General features: G+C 34.6%; 1 protein-coding gene across 1 annotated transcript in view; it reads left to right on the top strand.

The window, feature by feature from the left end:
- The first annotated feature begins 1679 nt into the window (after positions 1 to 1679).
- RFX6 (regulatory factor X6) overlaps positions 1680 to 19658 on the top strand; it is a 179813-nt gene continuing 161834 nt past the window's right edge. The window contains exons 1-3 of the mRNA XM_053710808.1: positions 1680 to 1902; positions 2283 to 2439; positions 12656 to 12779. Coding sequence (XP_053566783.1) covers positions 1680 to 1902; positions 2283 to 2439; positions 12656 to 12779 — 504 coding nt within the window. The remainder of the gene's footprint in view (positions 1903 to 2282; positions 2440 to 12655; positions 12780 to 19658) is intronic.

The following is a 19658-nucleotide window of genomic DNA, read 5'->3' as shown; positions in this document are numbered from 1 at the left end:
TCACATATTTTAGATTCCTATGTTCTTTACATAGAATTTTTATATTTTTTATTATATAAATATATATTTAGAGTGATAGCAATAAGGGGTACGTTTTTTTATTCTGCGCTCTCCATTGAAGTCTATGGGGAGATTTTTTTTTCTTTCTGTTTTATATAAATTTGCTGATATTCTTGTAAACTCCATTAATATAATAATATATTAAAGTTTGATTCACCTGGGCCATTAGCATGTGAGTTTAAACAGTAAATATGTCCACTAATTGAAAAAGATGTCCACTAACTGAAAACATTACAGTAAAAAATTATGGTACACCAATGAAGTTTGATTTCCTGGTGTATTTTAAAAAAGGATATTTATTTATAGCCCACTGATAGCAATGCAAATTAAATATCTTTTGTTTGATGATTCTAAAACATAAATATACATTTGTTACACACATATATAAAGATTATATTTTCTTTTCTCTTTTGTCAAGATGCTTGGTTTGGTTATACTATTTTTTCTATGTCCTCCAAAGACTGCTGAAACATTGGGTGCATGTTTAAATGAGTAACAGTAATAAAAGGGTATGTCATAGTTATATGTGATTACTTTCTTTTCCCATATCAATCTAAAACACAAATAGTTTGCTTTTTTAAATTTACAAATAAAACATTAAGAAAGTAAATGTTTACCTATTTATCTTTTTAATCTGTCACTGGATATGATTATATGATTATTTTTTTAAAGATAGAATAACTTTTATTTATATTATTATTTGTATTAATAACATGTATAAAATATTTGTACATGTATCTTTTAAAGACATTAATCACTGTTATTAATTCTTTCTAAGTTGGTATTTATCTTCAAACTTGTATTTTATGCTCTAGCGGCTATTAATTCTTGTTTCCTATTGCAGACAATTCTTAGATATGTTTACCATATATACATTTTTATTATTGATTCTGCCATTTGTTCTCCCATCTAACAGTATATATATATATATATATATATATATATATATATATATATATATATATATATATATATATATATAAATAAAAATATTCATTTATTACTTTTACTCACAGAGTCATATGCAATTGTTCCAACCTGTTAATCATTAATGAAACTGAAGTGATCAACACCATTTGCTACTCTTCTGAAAACACAGATAAATCCAATTCATTACTGCTACGTCACACCCAAAGTAATCAACACGGCCCCTAAGTTACCTCTTTTTCAAAATAAAAGTCTCTGTGCTTCACTGCACCATCATTTTGCCAATCAGTTAATTTGATATCATATCTATGCCAACAATAGGGTGTGTTTATAGGCTTTGCCTTAAAGTAGCAAAATATGTTTGACCAATTAGAATAGTGCTGTCATACTGGAGAGGAAATTGCCACTGAATCCTAAGGACTATTCAATACCATACAGGATTATTTACATTTTTCGTTGGGTTTGGCTTTCAGTTTTGTATTTATCTTTTTTTTTTTTTTTTTTTTTTTTTTAATTATTATTATAATTATTCTTTTGAAAACCAATTAAGTTATGGCAGTCTTTCCACAAAATATATTAAGGATTGTTTTGAATTTGGAATAGTGTGCAATATGTCTATGGACTAAAACTGGTGATTGGACCTTGTAGTTCTATTTTTCATGGTTATATGGACATTATTTACACAATTTACAATGCCAATTGAGAGATTCTCTGAGACACAGGAAGGAAATTATTCCTTCCAAAATGGAGAATCTTGTCAAAAACTAACATCAGTGATAGAGGATTGTTATGGGACTATGATGGCAAAGGATTTACTCTCATATTCACCCGGAGAACTCTGTACAGAAGGGCAAGAAGGGATTATATTAACACCAGAGGGAGATGATTCTTCAGCAAGTTTAGGAATAAAAACAGGTAAATAATAGAACTCTTTACACGTTTACATTTTTTGTTAAATTTAGTGAGATTCAAAATCTAAACTCAATATATGAAATTAACAGCCATAACTGCATGTTGTAATAAACTTCTATTTTTCCATTTTGCAATAAAATATGTATTTCTGTTTTTTATTATTAATAGTATTAATATGATAAATTATTATTAATTATATAAGTATTACTATTATTAATAACAATATTATATTACTTGAGTTGCAAAAGATTTGCACTCGTCTAACTAATTGTTTTGGGTATTTAAATTACAAGTGAGAGCTAATTTCTAGGTACCAAAGTAAAAAAAAAAGATTTCATGAAGATTTTTTCTAATTTTTTGTTTTGTGTTTCACTTGTTATCAGAAATGCTTCTCTCCAGCGAAACATTTTCATCAGAAGATGAGGATTTAGATATAATTTACACTAAATGTACTTCATTAGGCAATAAGATATCTCCAAAGAAATCCATCACCCAAGTTATTAAAGACAAAAAGAAACAAACTCAGCTTACTTTGCAATGGTAAGTACTATTTTAGTATGTTTTATAGTATGTAAACAGTGCAATATACCTCTCTCTCTCTCTCTCTCTCTCTCTCTCTATATATATATATATATATATATATATATATATATATATATATATATAAATATATAAATTCACTAGTACTCTCTACCCATTGTGCTCAATGCCAGGATAATCTTTAAATAAACTATACACCAGTCAAAAATAAATGTACTCACTTGACGTTCTATCAAATAAAAAACTAAATTTTAATAATAATATATTCATAGTTCAACAAATCTGATTCTTTTGATTAGTTTGACTTAGGTTAAATATACATAGAAACTGCAAAACCTTTGTGCATGATTAATAATTCAATCTGCTTCAGAACAAAAAGTACAATAAGCACTCATATGTGCACATATATATTTAGATGTCTGCTGACTAATATTAGAGATTACATTGTCTCTTTCTGTATGCTAAGTGATGAAGCAAATAAGAAATGTGTTTATTTTAGTAGATCTTGATAAGAATAATGTTTTCACACTGCAACCACCTATGATAACAAATAACTACAACAGATGTGTAATGATAAACCAAACCCAATTCAAAGCTTCTGTTTTGCTCTAAACATCTCATTATCCAGATTTATTGATACTTTGCTATAACAAACTACTGCACTTAATAAATGATGGTGTCAATCACAGTTCTTTAGAAAATCTTATCAAATGATTAATCTACAAAAATCCCCATAAACTTTAATAAGGATGTTGTAGAAAATATCATTAAATAAACTTTTTGTAAAGTATTGTGACTGACCTCTACATATGGATTCAAATATCAGCCCAAAAGATAATTATTTAAACATTGTTGTAAATTTGTTTTTAACTATAGTAAAAATAAGATTGTTATTAAATATGGTGCATTACTTCCAATTCGTAGGAGGACTACTTTACAGGGAAGCATCTAAAATGTACAGGTTTTGTTTATGTCTAAATTAAGTTTATCCTAGTAATGAAGTCTTCAGACTTCTGCAACTGCAGCCAATTAAAAAACAGAGATCATAGTAACATTCTGAGTACCCTCCAGAGCTTTTTATGACTAAGGAAGCCCATGCACAGTAGTTCTCTCTTCCTGAGACAAAGAGAACAATACATCCGTTAACCAATATAGAAACAAAGATTTCATAGTAGATCAAAACCAAAAGATGATACAAGCTTCTTATTTCCTTCTGAAGAGTAAACCTTGTTAGTTATTATTATAGTTGTCTGCATATCCAGGGACTTCTTACAGTCTTTGTTAGGACCACCTCTAGTAGATGTTTATTCCATCAACAACCCGCCCTTTATTTAAAAAAAAAAACACAAAACAAAAACCCCTTGTGCTGGGGTTGCTATGTTTGTAAAATAGGTTTCACACTCAAGATTAATAAAGGGACACTGAATTTAATGGAACACTGAACCCAATTTTTTTTCTTTTGTGATTCAGATAGAGCATGCAATTTTAAGCACCTTTCTAATTCACTCCTATTATGACATTTTCTTCATTCTCTTGGTATTTTTATTTAAAAAGCAAGAATGTAAGTTTAGATTCCAGCTCATTTTTGGTGAACAACCTGGGTTGTTCTTGTTGATTGGTGGATCAATTATCCCACCAATAAACAAGTGCTGCCAAGCGTACTGAACCAAAAATTGGCTCCTTAGGTTAGATGCCTTCTTTTTCAAATAAAGATAGCAAGAGAACAAAGAACAATTGATAATAGGATTAAATTAGAAAATTGCTTAAAATTGTATGCTCTATCTGAATCACGAAAGAAAAGTGTCCCTTTCAATCTCTTAATATAATTAAAGGTTTTTATAATATTAGCTCTCTCCCTCTCCTCAAAGCTTTACATATAAGTCTTGAAGACTTTACTTTTAAGTTATGTTTTGCACTATTTTGTACAGATTTCTGTTTATAAATATCCCTCTGGAGATACTGGGGCCTATCTATCAAGCTCCGAATGGAGCTTGATGGCCCGTGTTTCTGGCGAGACTTCAGACTCGCCAGAAACACAGGTTATGGAGCAGCGGCCTAAAGACCTGCTTTGATGAGGCGGACAGGAAACACCACAATTCAACCTGATCGAGTATGATCGGGTTGATTGACACCCCCCCTGCTGGCGGCCCTTTGGCTGCAAAACTGCTCTTGTGATCTGCTGGTGCAAAGCTGAATACGGAGAGCGTATTGCTCTCCGCATTCAGCGATGTCTGTCGGACCTGATCCGCACTGTCGGATCAGGTCCAAAAGACATTTGTTAAATTGGCCTCATAGTCTCCAAAACTGCACACCACATGTAAAATTAGGCCTAACTAGTTACATGTAAAGTGGTATGAGAATCATATTATTCTGTGCACTTTGGCTTCTGATTGTCAGTAGCTCTCACAGCCTTTAGAAAAATTGGGGCAGACTCAAAGCTGCAAGTATTTGTTCCTTTTAAAATTTGCATGAAAGAAACCAGCATATTTTTAATGTTTTTCTGTAATTCATTCATTAGAAGTAAAAAAAATCATAGTTAATGCATAGTTAATGCATCAATACAACGTTCCTATAAAGTTTTAACTATCATCCTGATGAGAATGTTATTTTAAAAACTCTCTGAAATTCACTATGATATGAAATGGCTTTTCCAGGCAATATATTTTCACAAAGTTCTATGCGGCATGCTCACTGCAAATTTATGAGTGAGTGAACATAAAAGATGACTAAAATGATACATTAACACAGGGGTGCCAAATAGGTAGATTGGGATCTACCAGTAGATCCCGAAGGCGCTGCTGGTAGATCTCGGACGATGTGATCAAAATGATGTGGTCAAGTTACGTGATCTCAACACTGGGGCATGAGTAGAGTATGGTTGCTAGGGATACCGCTTTATCTACACAGTGTGTGAAGGGGCAAGTCATTAAACAATCTTATGGTCGGACACGAAAGGTGCTACAGGATTGGATCTTGAGGGACATCGATTTCAACCAATCAATGTAGATGATTTTTTTAACGACAACACAATTAGTCTATCAAAAGCATGGTTGAGTGAGTACTCTCCCAATGGATATGGCGGCATAGTATAGTGAGGAGGGTAAGCGTCAATAGATAGAAAAAGTAAAAGCGGAGGCTGCTGTGCTATGCTAAAGGAACAAGTCTGATTGATGTCTGGCAAATGAACGCGTGGACCCGGTAAGAAATGGTCTGCATTGCACCTGTATTGAAATTTATTTGTGTAAGCCTCACTGGGTCATATCAGGCCAAGCCTGCATCGCAAAGTAAAAGGGGTCAGTGGCAGTAATTTGAATGCAGTGTTTTGTAACATGGCAAAATGGGTTGCTCCTGTTAACCCGAATTCAGTCAATGCTACTTTTGTCATCAGGATTAATCTGTTATATCTTTATGCTTTTGCACATCCATGTGTTGCTAAATCATGCAACCTTAAAGGGATATAAAACACACATTTTTTTTTTTTCATGATTCAGATATAGAACATGCAATTTTAAACAACTTTCTAATTTACTCCTATTATCCATTTTTCTTCATTCTCTTGGTATCTTTATTTGGAAAAGCAGAAATGTAAGCTTAGGAGTCGGCCCATTTTTAGTGGGTAAATCTCTTTGGGCTGGTCATTTGGAAAGTAGATCCCAACACAAAAAAGTGTGGGGACCCCTGCATTAACAGAATGAGCCAATCCTGTAAATCCTGTATATATAGATAACTGAACAAATTAAAAGTTTAACTCTTTCACTGCTAAGTGAATTCAATCCTTCTCTGAATCAATTTTTAGCTGTTTGCACATAAATGTAATTGTTTTTTTTTTCTACAAGCTACACATATGTATATTCTTGTTGCAAACCGTTTTTTGTTTTTTTTACATTTTTTTTAAGAAAACGTTTCAGAAATGCTGGAAATGTTAAAAAAAACAACTAATTAATAATGGAAAAAATGTGATTTCAATATAAATTTATAGCTATTTTTGTAAACTACATGCATGTTATTATTTCCTACATTTTTCATTCAGATGGGCATTTTATCAAGCTCCTGTGTTTCCGACGAGCCTTCAGGCTTTTGCCGGAAACAGAAGTTATGAAGCAGCGGTCTAAAGACCGCTGCTCCATAACCTGTCCGTTTGCTCTGATGCGGCGGACAGAAATCGGCATAAATCAATCCGATTGAATATGATTGGGTCGATTGACACCCCCTGCTAGCAGTTCACAAGCGTATGCTGTCGGCATTTATCGATGTGCAGCGGACATGATCCGCTATATCGGATCATGTCCGCTCGCACCATAATAAATAGGCCCCAGACTCTCAAATTCAACATTTAGCACCAGTTCGCCGTTTCAAAACATTGAAATTAAAGATTCTTTACCTATATCTTTCAGTAAAAATTAGTAATTGAAAATTTGAAAAACCTGTTTGTCACTTTGCACATTTGTAAATAATAATAGTAGTAGTAAAATATCAAATATATAAATTTTATTATTTGTTAGTATTAATAGCAGCACAATATACATATTGTCACATGTTCGGGGCACACATCTGGTCAATACTGTAACATCTATACAGCTCCAAGAAGGTCAGCAAATTAAACACAAAAGTCCACAAAGTTATACAGATATTGTGTAAAAGGCAGTATATCTCCATACAACTAACCAGCCTTTGAACACTAGGGTCACAGCCAAAGCTCCCTCTAATTTGTTTGAGCACTGTGCACAAAAAACTTACAACTTTTAGCAAATTTATTCAAATATGTGCGTACTCAAAATTACAGAATGTCAAACTCGCAAAAAGACTTTCACACCACATCTCTCTCTCTCTCTCTCTCTCTCTCTCTCTCTCTCTCACAAGGATGGTTTCTCTAACACACTTTCTTACTCTCTCTCTCTCTCTCTCTCTCTCTCTCACATACACACTTTTTTTTTACTTTCTCACACACACTCACACATTAGTTCTCTCTCTAGTACACACATTCTTTCACACAAACATACTCTCCTTCACACACACACTCTCTCTTTTTCCCATACAAACTCTCTCACAAACACATTGTCATATTCTCTCTCTCTCTCTCTCTCTCTCTCTCTCTCTCTCTCTCTCTCTCTCTCTCTCTCTCTCTCTCTCTCACACACACACACACACACACACACTCTCTCTCTTTCTCACACACACAGACTCTTTCTCATGCACATATATTGACACTCACACATTCTTTCTATCATACACACAAACTTTCTCACAAATACGCTGTTATACACCCTCTCATACACACACAGGCACACATACTCTCTCTCACAAAAACTCTCAGACTTTCTGCTGGTGAATACTACTGTAATGATGTGGCTCTGTGACAAAAAATCAACTGCTATGTAGGCTATGTGCCCTTTTTGCCTCTAACATAGATTTACATGGTACTGTGGAACTATAGTACCATGGTAAAGTATGGTACTAAACAAGTAGATCAAGGTATATGATGCATTAAAATATTATATTGATTTTTAATAGCTTAGTCAAGCAGTTAATAGGTATTGCTGCTCACACATACAGTAGAGGATCACACACACTCACCAATGGTCAAAGTCACATGTTCGGGCACACACCTGGTCACGAACAAACTCAGTGTCATACTCAAAGGTTCACATTAACATGCAAGCACAGAGTCATTCATACACAGTTACAAATATACCCACTAACAGGAACACATACACATTCAAACATACAACTGCTTAAAAGTATGCACACACATACAACTGCTTTAAAGAACACACAGAAAGTCACACATAAAACTGCTTAAAAGAACACACTCACAGACATACATAGACCCACTCTGTGTCCCTCTCTCCATCACATAGAGGTGGTTTTGTTCGTTGGGTGTGTAGGAGGGTTAGGAGGGAGGTGGGTAGGCAGCCCATCGCTGGAGGGGGTCGGAAATGGGCTGAAGGGGGGAATTAATGGGTGGGACTGCTACACTGGAGAAACAACACACAGAGAGGAAACAAATTTAATACGAGGGGAGAGAAAGGCCCTAGAAAGGTGGGGAGGGTGAGGGATGGGCCACTACACTACAGTCAAATGTGTATTTGAAAAAAACCCAGAAAAACCCCCATAAATATATGTAAACTGGGTACTGGCAGACAGCTGCTAGTACAGAAGATGGCGGACACTAGTTACAGGAGGGAGGGTTAGAGAGCTGTTTGGAAGGCATCAGGGAGGATGGAGGGTAAGGGGGATCATAAACTGTAGAAAATAAAATAAAAAAACACTAAAACTTCACATTGGCAGAGTGTCTGCCAGTACCAAAAATGGTGGTGACCAGTGGGGGGAGGGAAGAGAGCTAAGTAGAGAGATCAGGTAGGGATCAGGGGGTGGGAGGTGTCAGGTTAGAGGGTAATCTCTACACTATAGGTAAATATAACCCTACAAGCTACCAGATTAACCCCTTAACTGCCTGGAATTTCAGAAGTGTGGTGCGCAGCTCACCCCACACGCACACACCTTAGAGGAAACAATGGTTGTAGCTAATAGCCCCAAATAAGAGCCCATACAAATTAGAACATCTCATATATAAACAAACATAGAATATATTTGATAGCTTTTATAATAAAGGGATGCCAACCCATTTAGACAATGGGTGCATACTCCTAACTATGCCCATACCCATATAGGTCTATATTATAAGTGAAACACAAAAATATTGGCAATGATGAGTGCTAACACCGCAGAAGGTAAATCAATAGAGCTCCTGTTTTTTTCAAGTGCAAAGTAAAATGTTTTCGCTTGAGCGAAAGTCTCAAGTTTGTGTATATATTTCTCTGTGTGTGTGTATAATACTTTATTTTAATATGTTTTACATGTGCTTTATTACACTTTTATTGTAGCCCTAACAGTTTACTTCATTTCTCAAGTTACACTAAATTAAAATCACGTGCAACACATAATTCACAACTTGTAATGTAAGCACTAAACATTCTCTGGTTATTCATTTATAACATTGTGCAACCTGTGCTACTAATAGTCTTATTCTTGTGCTCTATATTGGTGATGATCAGATGTCTACATACGTTTGTCGATGTAGTCTATTCGGAATATAGTATTATAATAATCTAGATGTTGAATAGATACAGGTTAAAGGACCAGTAAACACGGTAGATTTGCATAATCAACAAATGCAAGATAACAAGACAATACAAAAGCATTTACTCTGAATTTCAAATAAGTAGTAGATTTTTTTCTAACAAATTTCAAAGTTATGTATATTTCCACTCCCCTTGTACCATGTGATAGCAAGCCAATCACAAATGCATATATGTATAGTTTGTGAATTCTTGTACATCCTCAGTAGGAGCTGGTGATTTAAAAAGTGTAAATATAAAAGAATGCGCACATTTCTTTTAATGGAAATAAATTGGAAAGTTGTTTAAAATTACATGCTGTATCTGAATCATTAAAATTTAACAGAATATTTTGAAGGTTTGATATTAAGTGAAATATTCCCTGTAGCTTGGTATTGAAGGGTCTTAGGCCACCACAGTGCGGCGGAGGGTAGGGAGGAAGGTGTGGCTTTTTTTTGTTGTTGTTGGTTAATAGAAAATGTGTAATATGTATATAGTTCTCTATATGTTATCCTCTGAAGACATCTGTTTAATTTTTGATTTCACTATTTTTTGTGACATATAATATAAGGTTCTATTTTGTCTCAGATTTACTTTGTGTGGTACACCATATAAGCTAAGGTGTTTAATTATAAAAAAAAAAAAAAAAAAAAAAAATTTTCCCCTTCTCTTCTTTTTGTCCTCTCTTGGTCAATAGAAAATGTGCAGTATGTACACAGTTCCCTCTTTTTTATAAGCACTAGCTTAATCAGTGTTTCTCTTTTTCTTTAGATGTTTTGTGATATATAATAGAAGGTATAGTATTGATATTGATTTACCCTGCGTGGTGCACAACTTGAGCTAATGTGCTCTATTATATTTGATAAATATTTGATATTTGATAAAGCTATTTTCAAGGTTAAATTTTGGTTTAACCTTGAAAATAGCTTTATCAATGCAGCAAGCAGAAATCTATCTCCTACTGATGAGTTCCAAATAGAACGAAACAGTCTGTCTAGTGAGTGATTTCTGATTTGCTGCTATAATCCTGTTAAAAGGATAGCTGTGTTAAAACAGTATTTTTGAAGCAAAAAAAATGAGAATTTGCAAATCAAATTTGCATAACTTACCCAGAATTCTCTTGTGCATTGGTAACATTGTATATGAGTTATTTCTGGGAAAAAGCAAGCGGGGATTCTTGCCTAGATGTGCTAATTTCCTATGCAAATATTTACATATATATATATATATATATATATATTGTACAAAAAACCATCAGATATATGTAGAAATGTGTATTTATGAATAAATAGAGAATATTCTTCTATGTAAAGAACATTGTAATGTGAAATATTCATATTTTTATGTCAGGCTAGCGTATTTGAGAATATGTGACCCGGTTTGCGTGCGAGTGGGGGGTTATTTTTTTCTTCCACTTTTTTTGCTCCATTGACCTCTATGGGGAAATAAGTTAACACGCATGCCATATTCTAACTTCGGCTTTTTACTTTCAACTTGCAATATGAGCACTACCAGACGTGCGCAAAAAACTTACGTCTAGCGGAGTTAGCGCTCAAGTGGGGTCGATAAATACCACTCCACTTGTAATCTGGCCCAAAGTGTTTTAAGATTTCATAAAGTTATTTACTTTTACATTCCAAATCAGAAATAATGGTTTTGTTTGTGCAGTGTACTAGAGGGTAGACCTGCCCTTTGGGAGGGGATGAGCAATGTTAGATATAAGGTTATGAGAGTGCAATGTATATGCTGTATTTAGTTTATGAGAAGTGTTTATGGTATCAGGAGGTCTAATATTTTGTGTTATTCCTTATATTGGTATCACTGAATGGACAGGGGAGGGGAATAAGGGCACTGGGCAAATGTAACTTGCCTAGGGCCCCGCAAATGCTAAGGTTGGAACTGTTAGAGGGTGCGCATTACACATTGCCTTATAATAGATAAATCTGGGATAGTTTACAAGTGGAGCACATTCAGTAGAGTAAGGTGCATGATATTTTGGCCCCAATTTATCAAAGTCTGGCGGACCTGATCCAACAGTGCGGATCAGGTCCGCCAGACCTCGCTGAATACGGCAAGCAATACGCTCGCCGTATTCAGCATTGCACCAGCAGCTCACAAGAGCTGCTGGTGCAACTCCGCCCCCTGCAGTCTCGCGGCCAATGGGCCGCCAGCAGGGGGGTGTCAATCAACCCGATCGTACTCGATTGGGTTTATTTCCGGCGATGTCTGTCCGCTTGCTCTGAGCAGGTGGACAGGTTATGGAGCAGCAGTCTTTGTGACCGCTGCTTCATAACTGCTGTTTCTGGTGAGCCTGCAGGCTCGCCAGAAACACGGGGCATCAAGCTCTATTCGGAGCTTGATAGATAGGCCCCTTTGTGTGACCTTGTTTGAAGAATAGCTCAGAATTTAACCAGAGAATCAAAGCGACGTTGACATTACTTTTAGCAGCCCTAATACTTTTAATGGATAGCGTAGGGAGCGCTATTAGCACTCACCTCTGAAAATTGTTGTGCTTTTCAAAACCTGACATAAAGTGCTATTGATTGAAATTATGCATAACAAAACACATGAAAAAAATATTCCTGAATATATATATACATATTAAATGTAAAATAAACGCTTATTATTATTATTGAAAAATTGACTAAATCTGTGTATGTATATATGTGTATGTGCTTAGTGTTTTTAACTTAAGAACTACCTACTTGAGCTGAGATTTAGCATACCTTCAGCTTAGCACTTGAGAGATAGCCACCATTTTCAACACAACCCCATAAAAGCCTATAATGTGAGGGATTTAGCACACTTGCACTGTTCGACATCCAGATGTTAGTGCACCATAGTCTGTCGCTTCGAACAATAAAGCATTACTTTTAACTTGTAATATGAGCGCAAAAATAAAAGCACTATTGATTGCACTCGAATGATGTTAGCACACAATAGCGCTAATATTTTTGAGCTCCATTTGTAATCTAGTCCTATGTAATCAGTAGCATTATTCTAAATTTTAGCTAAGGTGTGTGCATTGTGAAAGTTGCTGGAAAAAAACAAACTTTTATTTATACATATATAAATATATTTTAATTTTTGTATTACAGGCTGGAGGAGAACTATATTGTCTGTGAAGGGGTTTGTCTGCCAAGATGCATATTATATGCACATTATTTAGACTTCTGCAGGAAAGAGAAGCTGGAACCAGCTTGTGCTGCAACATTTGGGAAGGTATTTTGTTGTTCCAGTCTCTTAAAAACTATTTTGTCACATAGTAAACCCCACTATAAAGGATCAGAGACAGGAATAGTATGAATCTAGTCTAGATTTAGATTAAGGCTTATTTTGATTTTTTTTAAAAAGCTACTGTGAAAACCTTAGAGTTTGTAATGTCCTCTGCAGAATTCAAGAAAGAAATTATTCACCTCTGTAGCTCATTTAGAAGGTTTCACTATATATGTTAGCTGAGGAACTTAAAGGGAAACTGAACCCACATTTTTGCTTTCGTGATTCAGATAGAGAATGCAATTTTAAGCAACTTTCTAATTTACTCCTATTATCAATTTTTCTTCGTTTTCTTGCTATCGTTATTTGAAAAAGAAGGCATCTAAGCTTTTTTTTGGGTTCAGACCTCTGGACAGCACTTTTTTATTGGTGGATGAATGTATCCACCAATCAGCAACAAACCCAGGTTGTTCACCAAAAATAGGCCGGCATCTAAACTTACATTCTTGCATTTCAAATAAAGATACCAAGAGAATGAAGAAAATTTGATAATAGGAGTAAATTAGAAAGTTAGAAAATGTTATTAGACAGGAGCGCTATAGCTAAAGGTGTATGGGATTGTGAATTATTAGTGCTACTACTCAAGTAGAAAACCTTATAGGTATGTGTAATTTATAAAGTCTATTGAAAAGTGTAAACTCACAAGGAACTAGTGTGGAAGGAAATATAACAATAATGTGACTCTTAAAGGGACACTAAACCCATTATTTATAGATATGATACACTATTTCCCGCTGGCTTGAACTCAGAGTTAGACATTTCCCTTTTTTATTAGACTAATCCTGCACCTAAGATACACAATTTGCCGTATTATATCTTCTCAAATAAATTTAGTCCCTCCCCCCAATTGATATAGATGAATTACTAATTTTTAATTCCTAATTTTTAATTCCTGATTTTATATAATGAGTGTATATATATATCCATTTATAATATATAGACTTATGTCTATTTTCACTTCCAATACATGGATCTTTTACACAATTTTTTTTTTTATATACACAGCAGTTTTTTCTTTCCGAATAAACATTTAGGTTTTCATATAGACTTCATGTTCTGGGCTAATATTACCCTTTTTTTTCTTTTAAATTTTTTTTTTTGCATTTTTTAAACTAATACTCCTATTACTATAATAATTTCTATATGACAATTTTATATGGGTCATGGAGTTCAGGTTCTTATTTAACACACTGATTTAAACAAATTATCAGTGACATCTAAAGTTGTATAATTATTTTATGTATGGTTGCCTTTAGTAATATAGGTTTGCCAATACCACCTTTAAATAACGTTCTATACCTCCTTATCTATGACCAATTTAGTGTGACCAATGAGAATTGGGATACAACTTTAAAAAGGTGCACCTGTTGCAATATCTCATTTTGAAAAAGCCCTGCAAAGGGAGAAACGCGTTGATGTTGGTTGCTATCTTTGAACATTAAATATTGTTCCACAGTTTACAGTTGCTGCTACAGATTGATGCTGTTTGCTATCTGTGAAATATTGAACAGTATATCATTTTTGTGCTTGTCTATGCACTAATACCACCAGCCTGATTTAAGGTGAGGACACTGGATTTCGAATCAACTTTAACAGTTGCACCTATCACACAGCACCTTTCAATAGTATCCTGCGTGCTTTTGGGCACTTAAAGAGCGGATACTTTGTCTTTGTGGAGCAAAGCAGCTGGAGTTTGAAGGCGATCGCACAAGGACCAATCAGATTGCTTAGCCAAGCCGGCGCCCATATAGGTGATGTCATTTCCACCACGGCGGTAATTTCCTTTTACAGAATTGAGAGCCGCACTGTTTGGGGGTAAGCTCGCATCTCCTATCCACAGAATAACTTTTTATCTGGATTGCTCAAGTATATTTGGTCATAAGGAAAGACACTTTATGACTGTTTCTTTTATGTGGTGGCAACCTTTTTTAGATACGGAGACGTCCGTTTGCAGTTTTTATTTTATATTATGTTTTTAAATTGCTATTTGTTTTTTTGTTGGTACATTATATTAAATGTTAGGCAGAGCCTTGCTAATTACATATAAGTTTGTCACTCATTTATTATTTAGTTTTTGATTGTTTATACTATATTGTATTTTTGCCAATTGTGCACAGATCACTTTTTCACTTAAGAGTCACATTATTGTTATATTTCCTTCCACACTAGTTCCTTGTGAGTTTTCACTTTTCAATAGACTTTATAAATTACACATACCTATAAGGTTTTCTACTTGAGTAGTAGCACTAATAATTCACAATCCCATACACCTTTAGCTATAGCGCTCCTGTCTAATAACATTTTCTGGCATTTTTGTATACCTATGATAGGGACTCTTAGGTGCTTCAGGAGTTTGGTGATTTTACCCTGCGCTCATTAATTCATATCCTTTAAATTAGAAAGTTACTTAAAATGTCATGCTCTATCTGAATCACAAAAGAAAAAATTTGGGTTCCGTGTCCCTTTAATGCATTATAACAGAGTACTTAAAGTATTGTCATTTTATGCTATTTGGTATTTTATATAGCAAAGAATAGGAAATTAAAATGTTGATTTATACATTTTTAAATATACAGCTATACAAACAATACAGAATAAAATATCTGTGTTTATTATTTTTTAAATACTCCTTATTTATTACTTCTTGCATTGTTTGCTATGAGAACTTACTTTTGCAATGTCAGCAAGTATACTGGAAAGCTACTATATATTCTTGGAGCTCTCAATGTATTTACTTTGTAGGACTCACTGATTTGTAAAACATTGCTAATGAGGTTATTTCATAATAAAAAACAAACTTTATAAAATGATGGATTTATTAATGCATATGAAACTAAGTGAATAGCGGTGAAACAGCACTGACATCATTGTAGTTTGAGTAATGGTGGAATTTTAGTGGGGCTTACAGAAAATCCAAGGTCAAGTCCTATTTTTATTCATATTTGTGTTAATTGTCCCTGGGAGGTCAATGAGCTGATAACTTAGCACCTCAAGCAAGCTATAGGAACCCTGACCATAGTTTAGGGAATGGAAAACTTTCAATCTGTCATGTAATAAAGTCTTAAAAAATGGTTGTTTGTATATGTCAGTGATTGCAAACATAAATGAATGCATGTAACTTAAACCATTCTCCTGCAATTGTCCTACAGTTTGTGGAATGGTCCTGATTTTGGAAAATGTCAACCAAACCCTATTTAAAACCAGAGTGCACAAACCACAAAGAACAAGCAAACCCACCTAATAGTTCATTCCTGCCCCAGGCAGCCCAAAATCAACCCCTAGACTACCCTGACTGCACTCCCATGCCACTTAGTCCTCCACTAAAATAACAAGGCAGATTGGCCTACCAGGAAACCAGGAGATTTCCCGGTGGGCTGAAGCAACTACAGCTGACCAGCTTCAATTTAAGTGGGTAGTGCTACTGGTGAGGCAATGCAGATGTATCACTCACCTCTCTTTTCTCCTATGAGCTATAATTATTAAGTTCGCAAATTATTTTCTTATAAGTTTTATTTCATTGACCATGTTCCATTTTAGTGTCCCTACTTTGAATGGTTTCTATAGTCTATTCAAGTAACACTGTGAGACAGTGACACATTGTTTTGAGTGTCTTCTCCAGATCACACTATGGATTATCATTTTCACACTCTGAAAGGGCAAAATTAGGTTGAAGAGTGCCTATACAACAACATTCTTGACTTTGTTTATTACAAACTAATATCATTTTTTTTTTTAAATGGGGAGGAGTATCCCAGCAATTCCCTTGAGAAAAATAGGGTGTGTGCATTCTACAGACTCAATGCAAAATAGGGGTGGTCTTCTAATGATTCCAGGGCTGCTTTTCAGCGCATTATAGAGAGTAGATTAGAATTTCATAATAAACAAATGCACAATAAGAAGATAATGCAATATCATTTTCTCAAATTTTCAAATTACCAGTAACAGTTTTTTCTGAGAAATTTCAAAGATTACTTTAATTTTCTTGCCCAATGTATCATGTGACAGCCATCAGCCAATTATTACTCATAGACGTAGCCCCACAACTTGCACATGCTCAGTAGCAGCTGGTGCCTCAGGAAGTGTGTATATAAAGGCAGAGCACAAATTGATGGACGTAAAATAAAAAGTTGTTTAAAATGTCATGCTCTATCTGAATCATGAAAGTTCCATTTTTACTTTATTGTTGCTTTCATTATTTTAAATGTTAGATGATTTGCATGATCCCTCTTAGCCATAGTTCTTTCAATATTCCTTTTCTCCTTCAGGTATACATTTCCAAAATCTTTGTCAGATATGCACTAAAAACAGTACTGGCAATAGCAGAAGGGGTTAATGCCCCCCCCCCCCCAGTCTGGTCCTCTGTATAAATCTAGAGTAATGTGTTGTTTTATGGGAATTTCTTCTTCTGTGGTTTTACTTTGATATACACATTAAAGGGACACTGTACCCAAAATTTTTCTTTCATGATTCAGATTGAGCATGACATTTTAAGCAACTTTCTAATTTTCTCCTATTATCAAATTTTCTTCATTCTCTTGGTATCTTTATTTGAAATGCAAGAATGTAATTTAGATGCCGGCCCATTTTTGGTGAACAACCTGGGTTGTCCTTGCTGATTGGTGGATAAATTCATCCACCAATAAAAAAAGTGCTGTCCAGAGTACTGAAACCAAAAAAAGGCTTAGATGCCTTCTTTTTCAAATAATGATAGCAAGAGAACAAAGAAAAATTGATAATAGGAGTAAATTAGAAAGTTGCTTAAAATTGCATGCTCTTTCTGAATTACAAAAGAAAAAAATTGGGTACAGTGTCCCTTTAAAGCTAAGTCTCAAACTTTTATATGTATATATGTATTTATTGATTCATTGATTGATTTTCTTAGAAACTTACTTTGAAGTAACAGCATGACAAGATGTGAATATCAGTAACGTAGTAAAAATATTACTTAAAAGCAAAAAAAGAAATAAAATACAATGAATAAGACTTGTCTTTGGCCATGTGTCCCCTATAAAGAGACATACTACAAAAACACAGAATGTCATTAAAATGACACCAAAATGGTTACCTCTTTTTTTAAATAGATTGTTCATTCTCTGCATAAAGTTTAACATTAATATTTTCTTTCTGTCAATGCTGTGTAGTGATATAACAATGATTACCAACAGCAGGCAGTTTTTTTGTTTTGTTTTAGGTAGTTCTCATTATTTCTTTGTTTACTAAGATTAAATATGCTAGAATTATTGTTTATTTAATTGAATTAAAGGGACAGCATCTATTTTGAGATTTTTTTAGATTAATTTAAAACATTTAGTTATGCATAGTAAAACAACTTTTCAATATACAGTATATGTTTATTATTCATTGTGTCCCCCTTTGTATAATTTAGCTTTGTGCAGATTTTCAAATTCTTTTAACTGGAAATACACACTGCAGAGTTCTCAATGCTAACCCTGCTACATAGTGTTGCCTAGTTGGCTTAAACAAGTAACTACTGCAAAGCAATGCACCTTATACTAACATTATAACCTTGGCTAGCCTTGTTGTCTGCAGACTCAAGCCTGGATTGGCACCTCCAAATAAGGGAAGTAGAGGGTTATTGTAAAACTATTGCAGCAAATAGGAAATTAATTTGTTTTAGAAATGTTGATTGGGTTAGTCTATTGCACTGGTTTTCAAACCTGTTTTCATGACTCCCTAACAGTCCAGATTTTCGGGATTAAATTGGTTGAGAGCAGGTAAAATTACGATGTTTACTAATCAGCTGATTATGTCACATGTGCTCTAGTTCAGATATCCTGAAAGTCTGGCCTGTTAGGGAGGCCTGAGAACAGTGTTCTATTGCAATTACAGTATTGTAATTGCAAGGTGTTCACTGTCCCTTCTTGCATTGCTAAATGGAAATAACATAAAACTGCAGCACTATATAAGTTTGCGACACTATACAAGATAATTATAATAATAATAACAATAATATACTTTTGTAAGTCTGGGTAAATATTTATTTTCTAGATTTAAAATTAGGAGGAATTAAAGCAATATTTGATAAAATGGAGGGGGAAAACCCCCAATAGTAGCTATCTGCTATGGACAGAAAAAAAATATCATATCTCTTTTAAAGTGACATAAACTACAACCACAATAGAATGTTTACTGCTCACTATGCTGATGTTTTGCCTCCTATGCCTTTCTGGTTAGTGAGGCTCTGTAGCTTCCCATTGGGAGCTGCTATATAACGCCTAGATTACGAGTCTTGCGTTAGGGTTAAAAAGCAGCGTTGAGAGGTCCCAACGCTGCTTTTTAACGCCCGCTGGTATTACGAGTCTGGCAGGTACAGGTGTACCGCTCACTTTTTTTCCGCAACTCGAGCATACCGCATATCCCCTTACGTCAATTACGTATCCTATCTTTTTAATGGGACTTGCATAACGCCAGTATTACGAGTCTTGGAGAAAGTGAGCGTTACAGCCTCTCCTGTCAAGACTAATACCGCATTTAAAAGTCAGTAGTTAAGAGTTTTATGGGCTAACTCCATAACATAAAACTCTTAACTAAAGTGCTAAAAAGTACACTAACACCCATAAACTACCTATTAACCCCTAAACAGAGCCCCCCCCCCACATCGCAAACAGCTAACTAAAGTTTTTAACCCCTAATCTGCCGACCGGACATCGCCGCCACTTTAATAAATATTTTAACCTCTAAACCGCCGCACTCCCACCTCGCAAACACTAGTTAAATTTGATTAACCCCTAATCTGCCGTCCCTAACATCGCCGACACCTACCTACATTTATTAACCCCTAATCTGCCGCCCCCAACGTTGCCG

This window comes from Bombina bombina, chromosome 4 (genome assembly GCF_027579735.1).
Source record: "Bombina bombina isolate aBomBom1 chromosome 4, aBomBom1.pri, whole genome shotgun sequence".
Lineage (NCBI taxonomy): Eukaryota > Metazoa > Chordata > Amphibia > Anura > Bombinatoridae > Bombina > Bombina bombina.
Note: the sequence above shows the minus strand (reverse complement) of the source record. Positions and strands in the feature narration are given on the sequence as shown.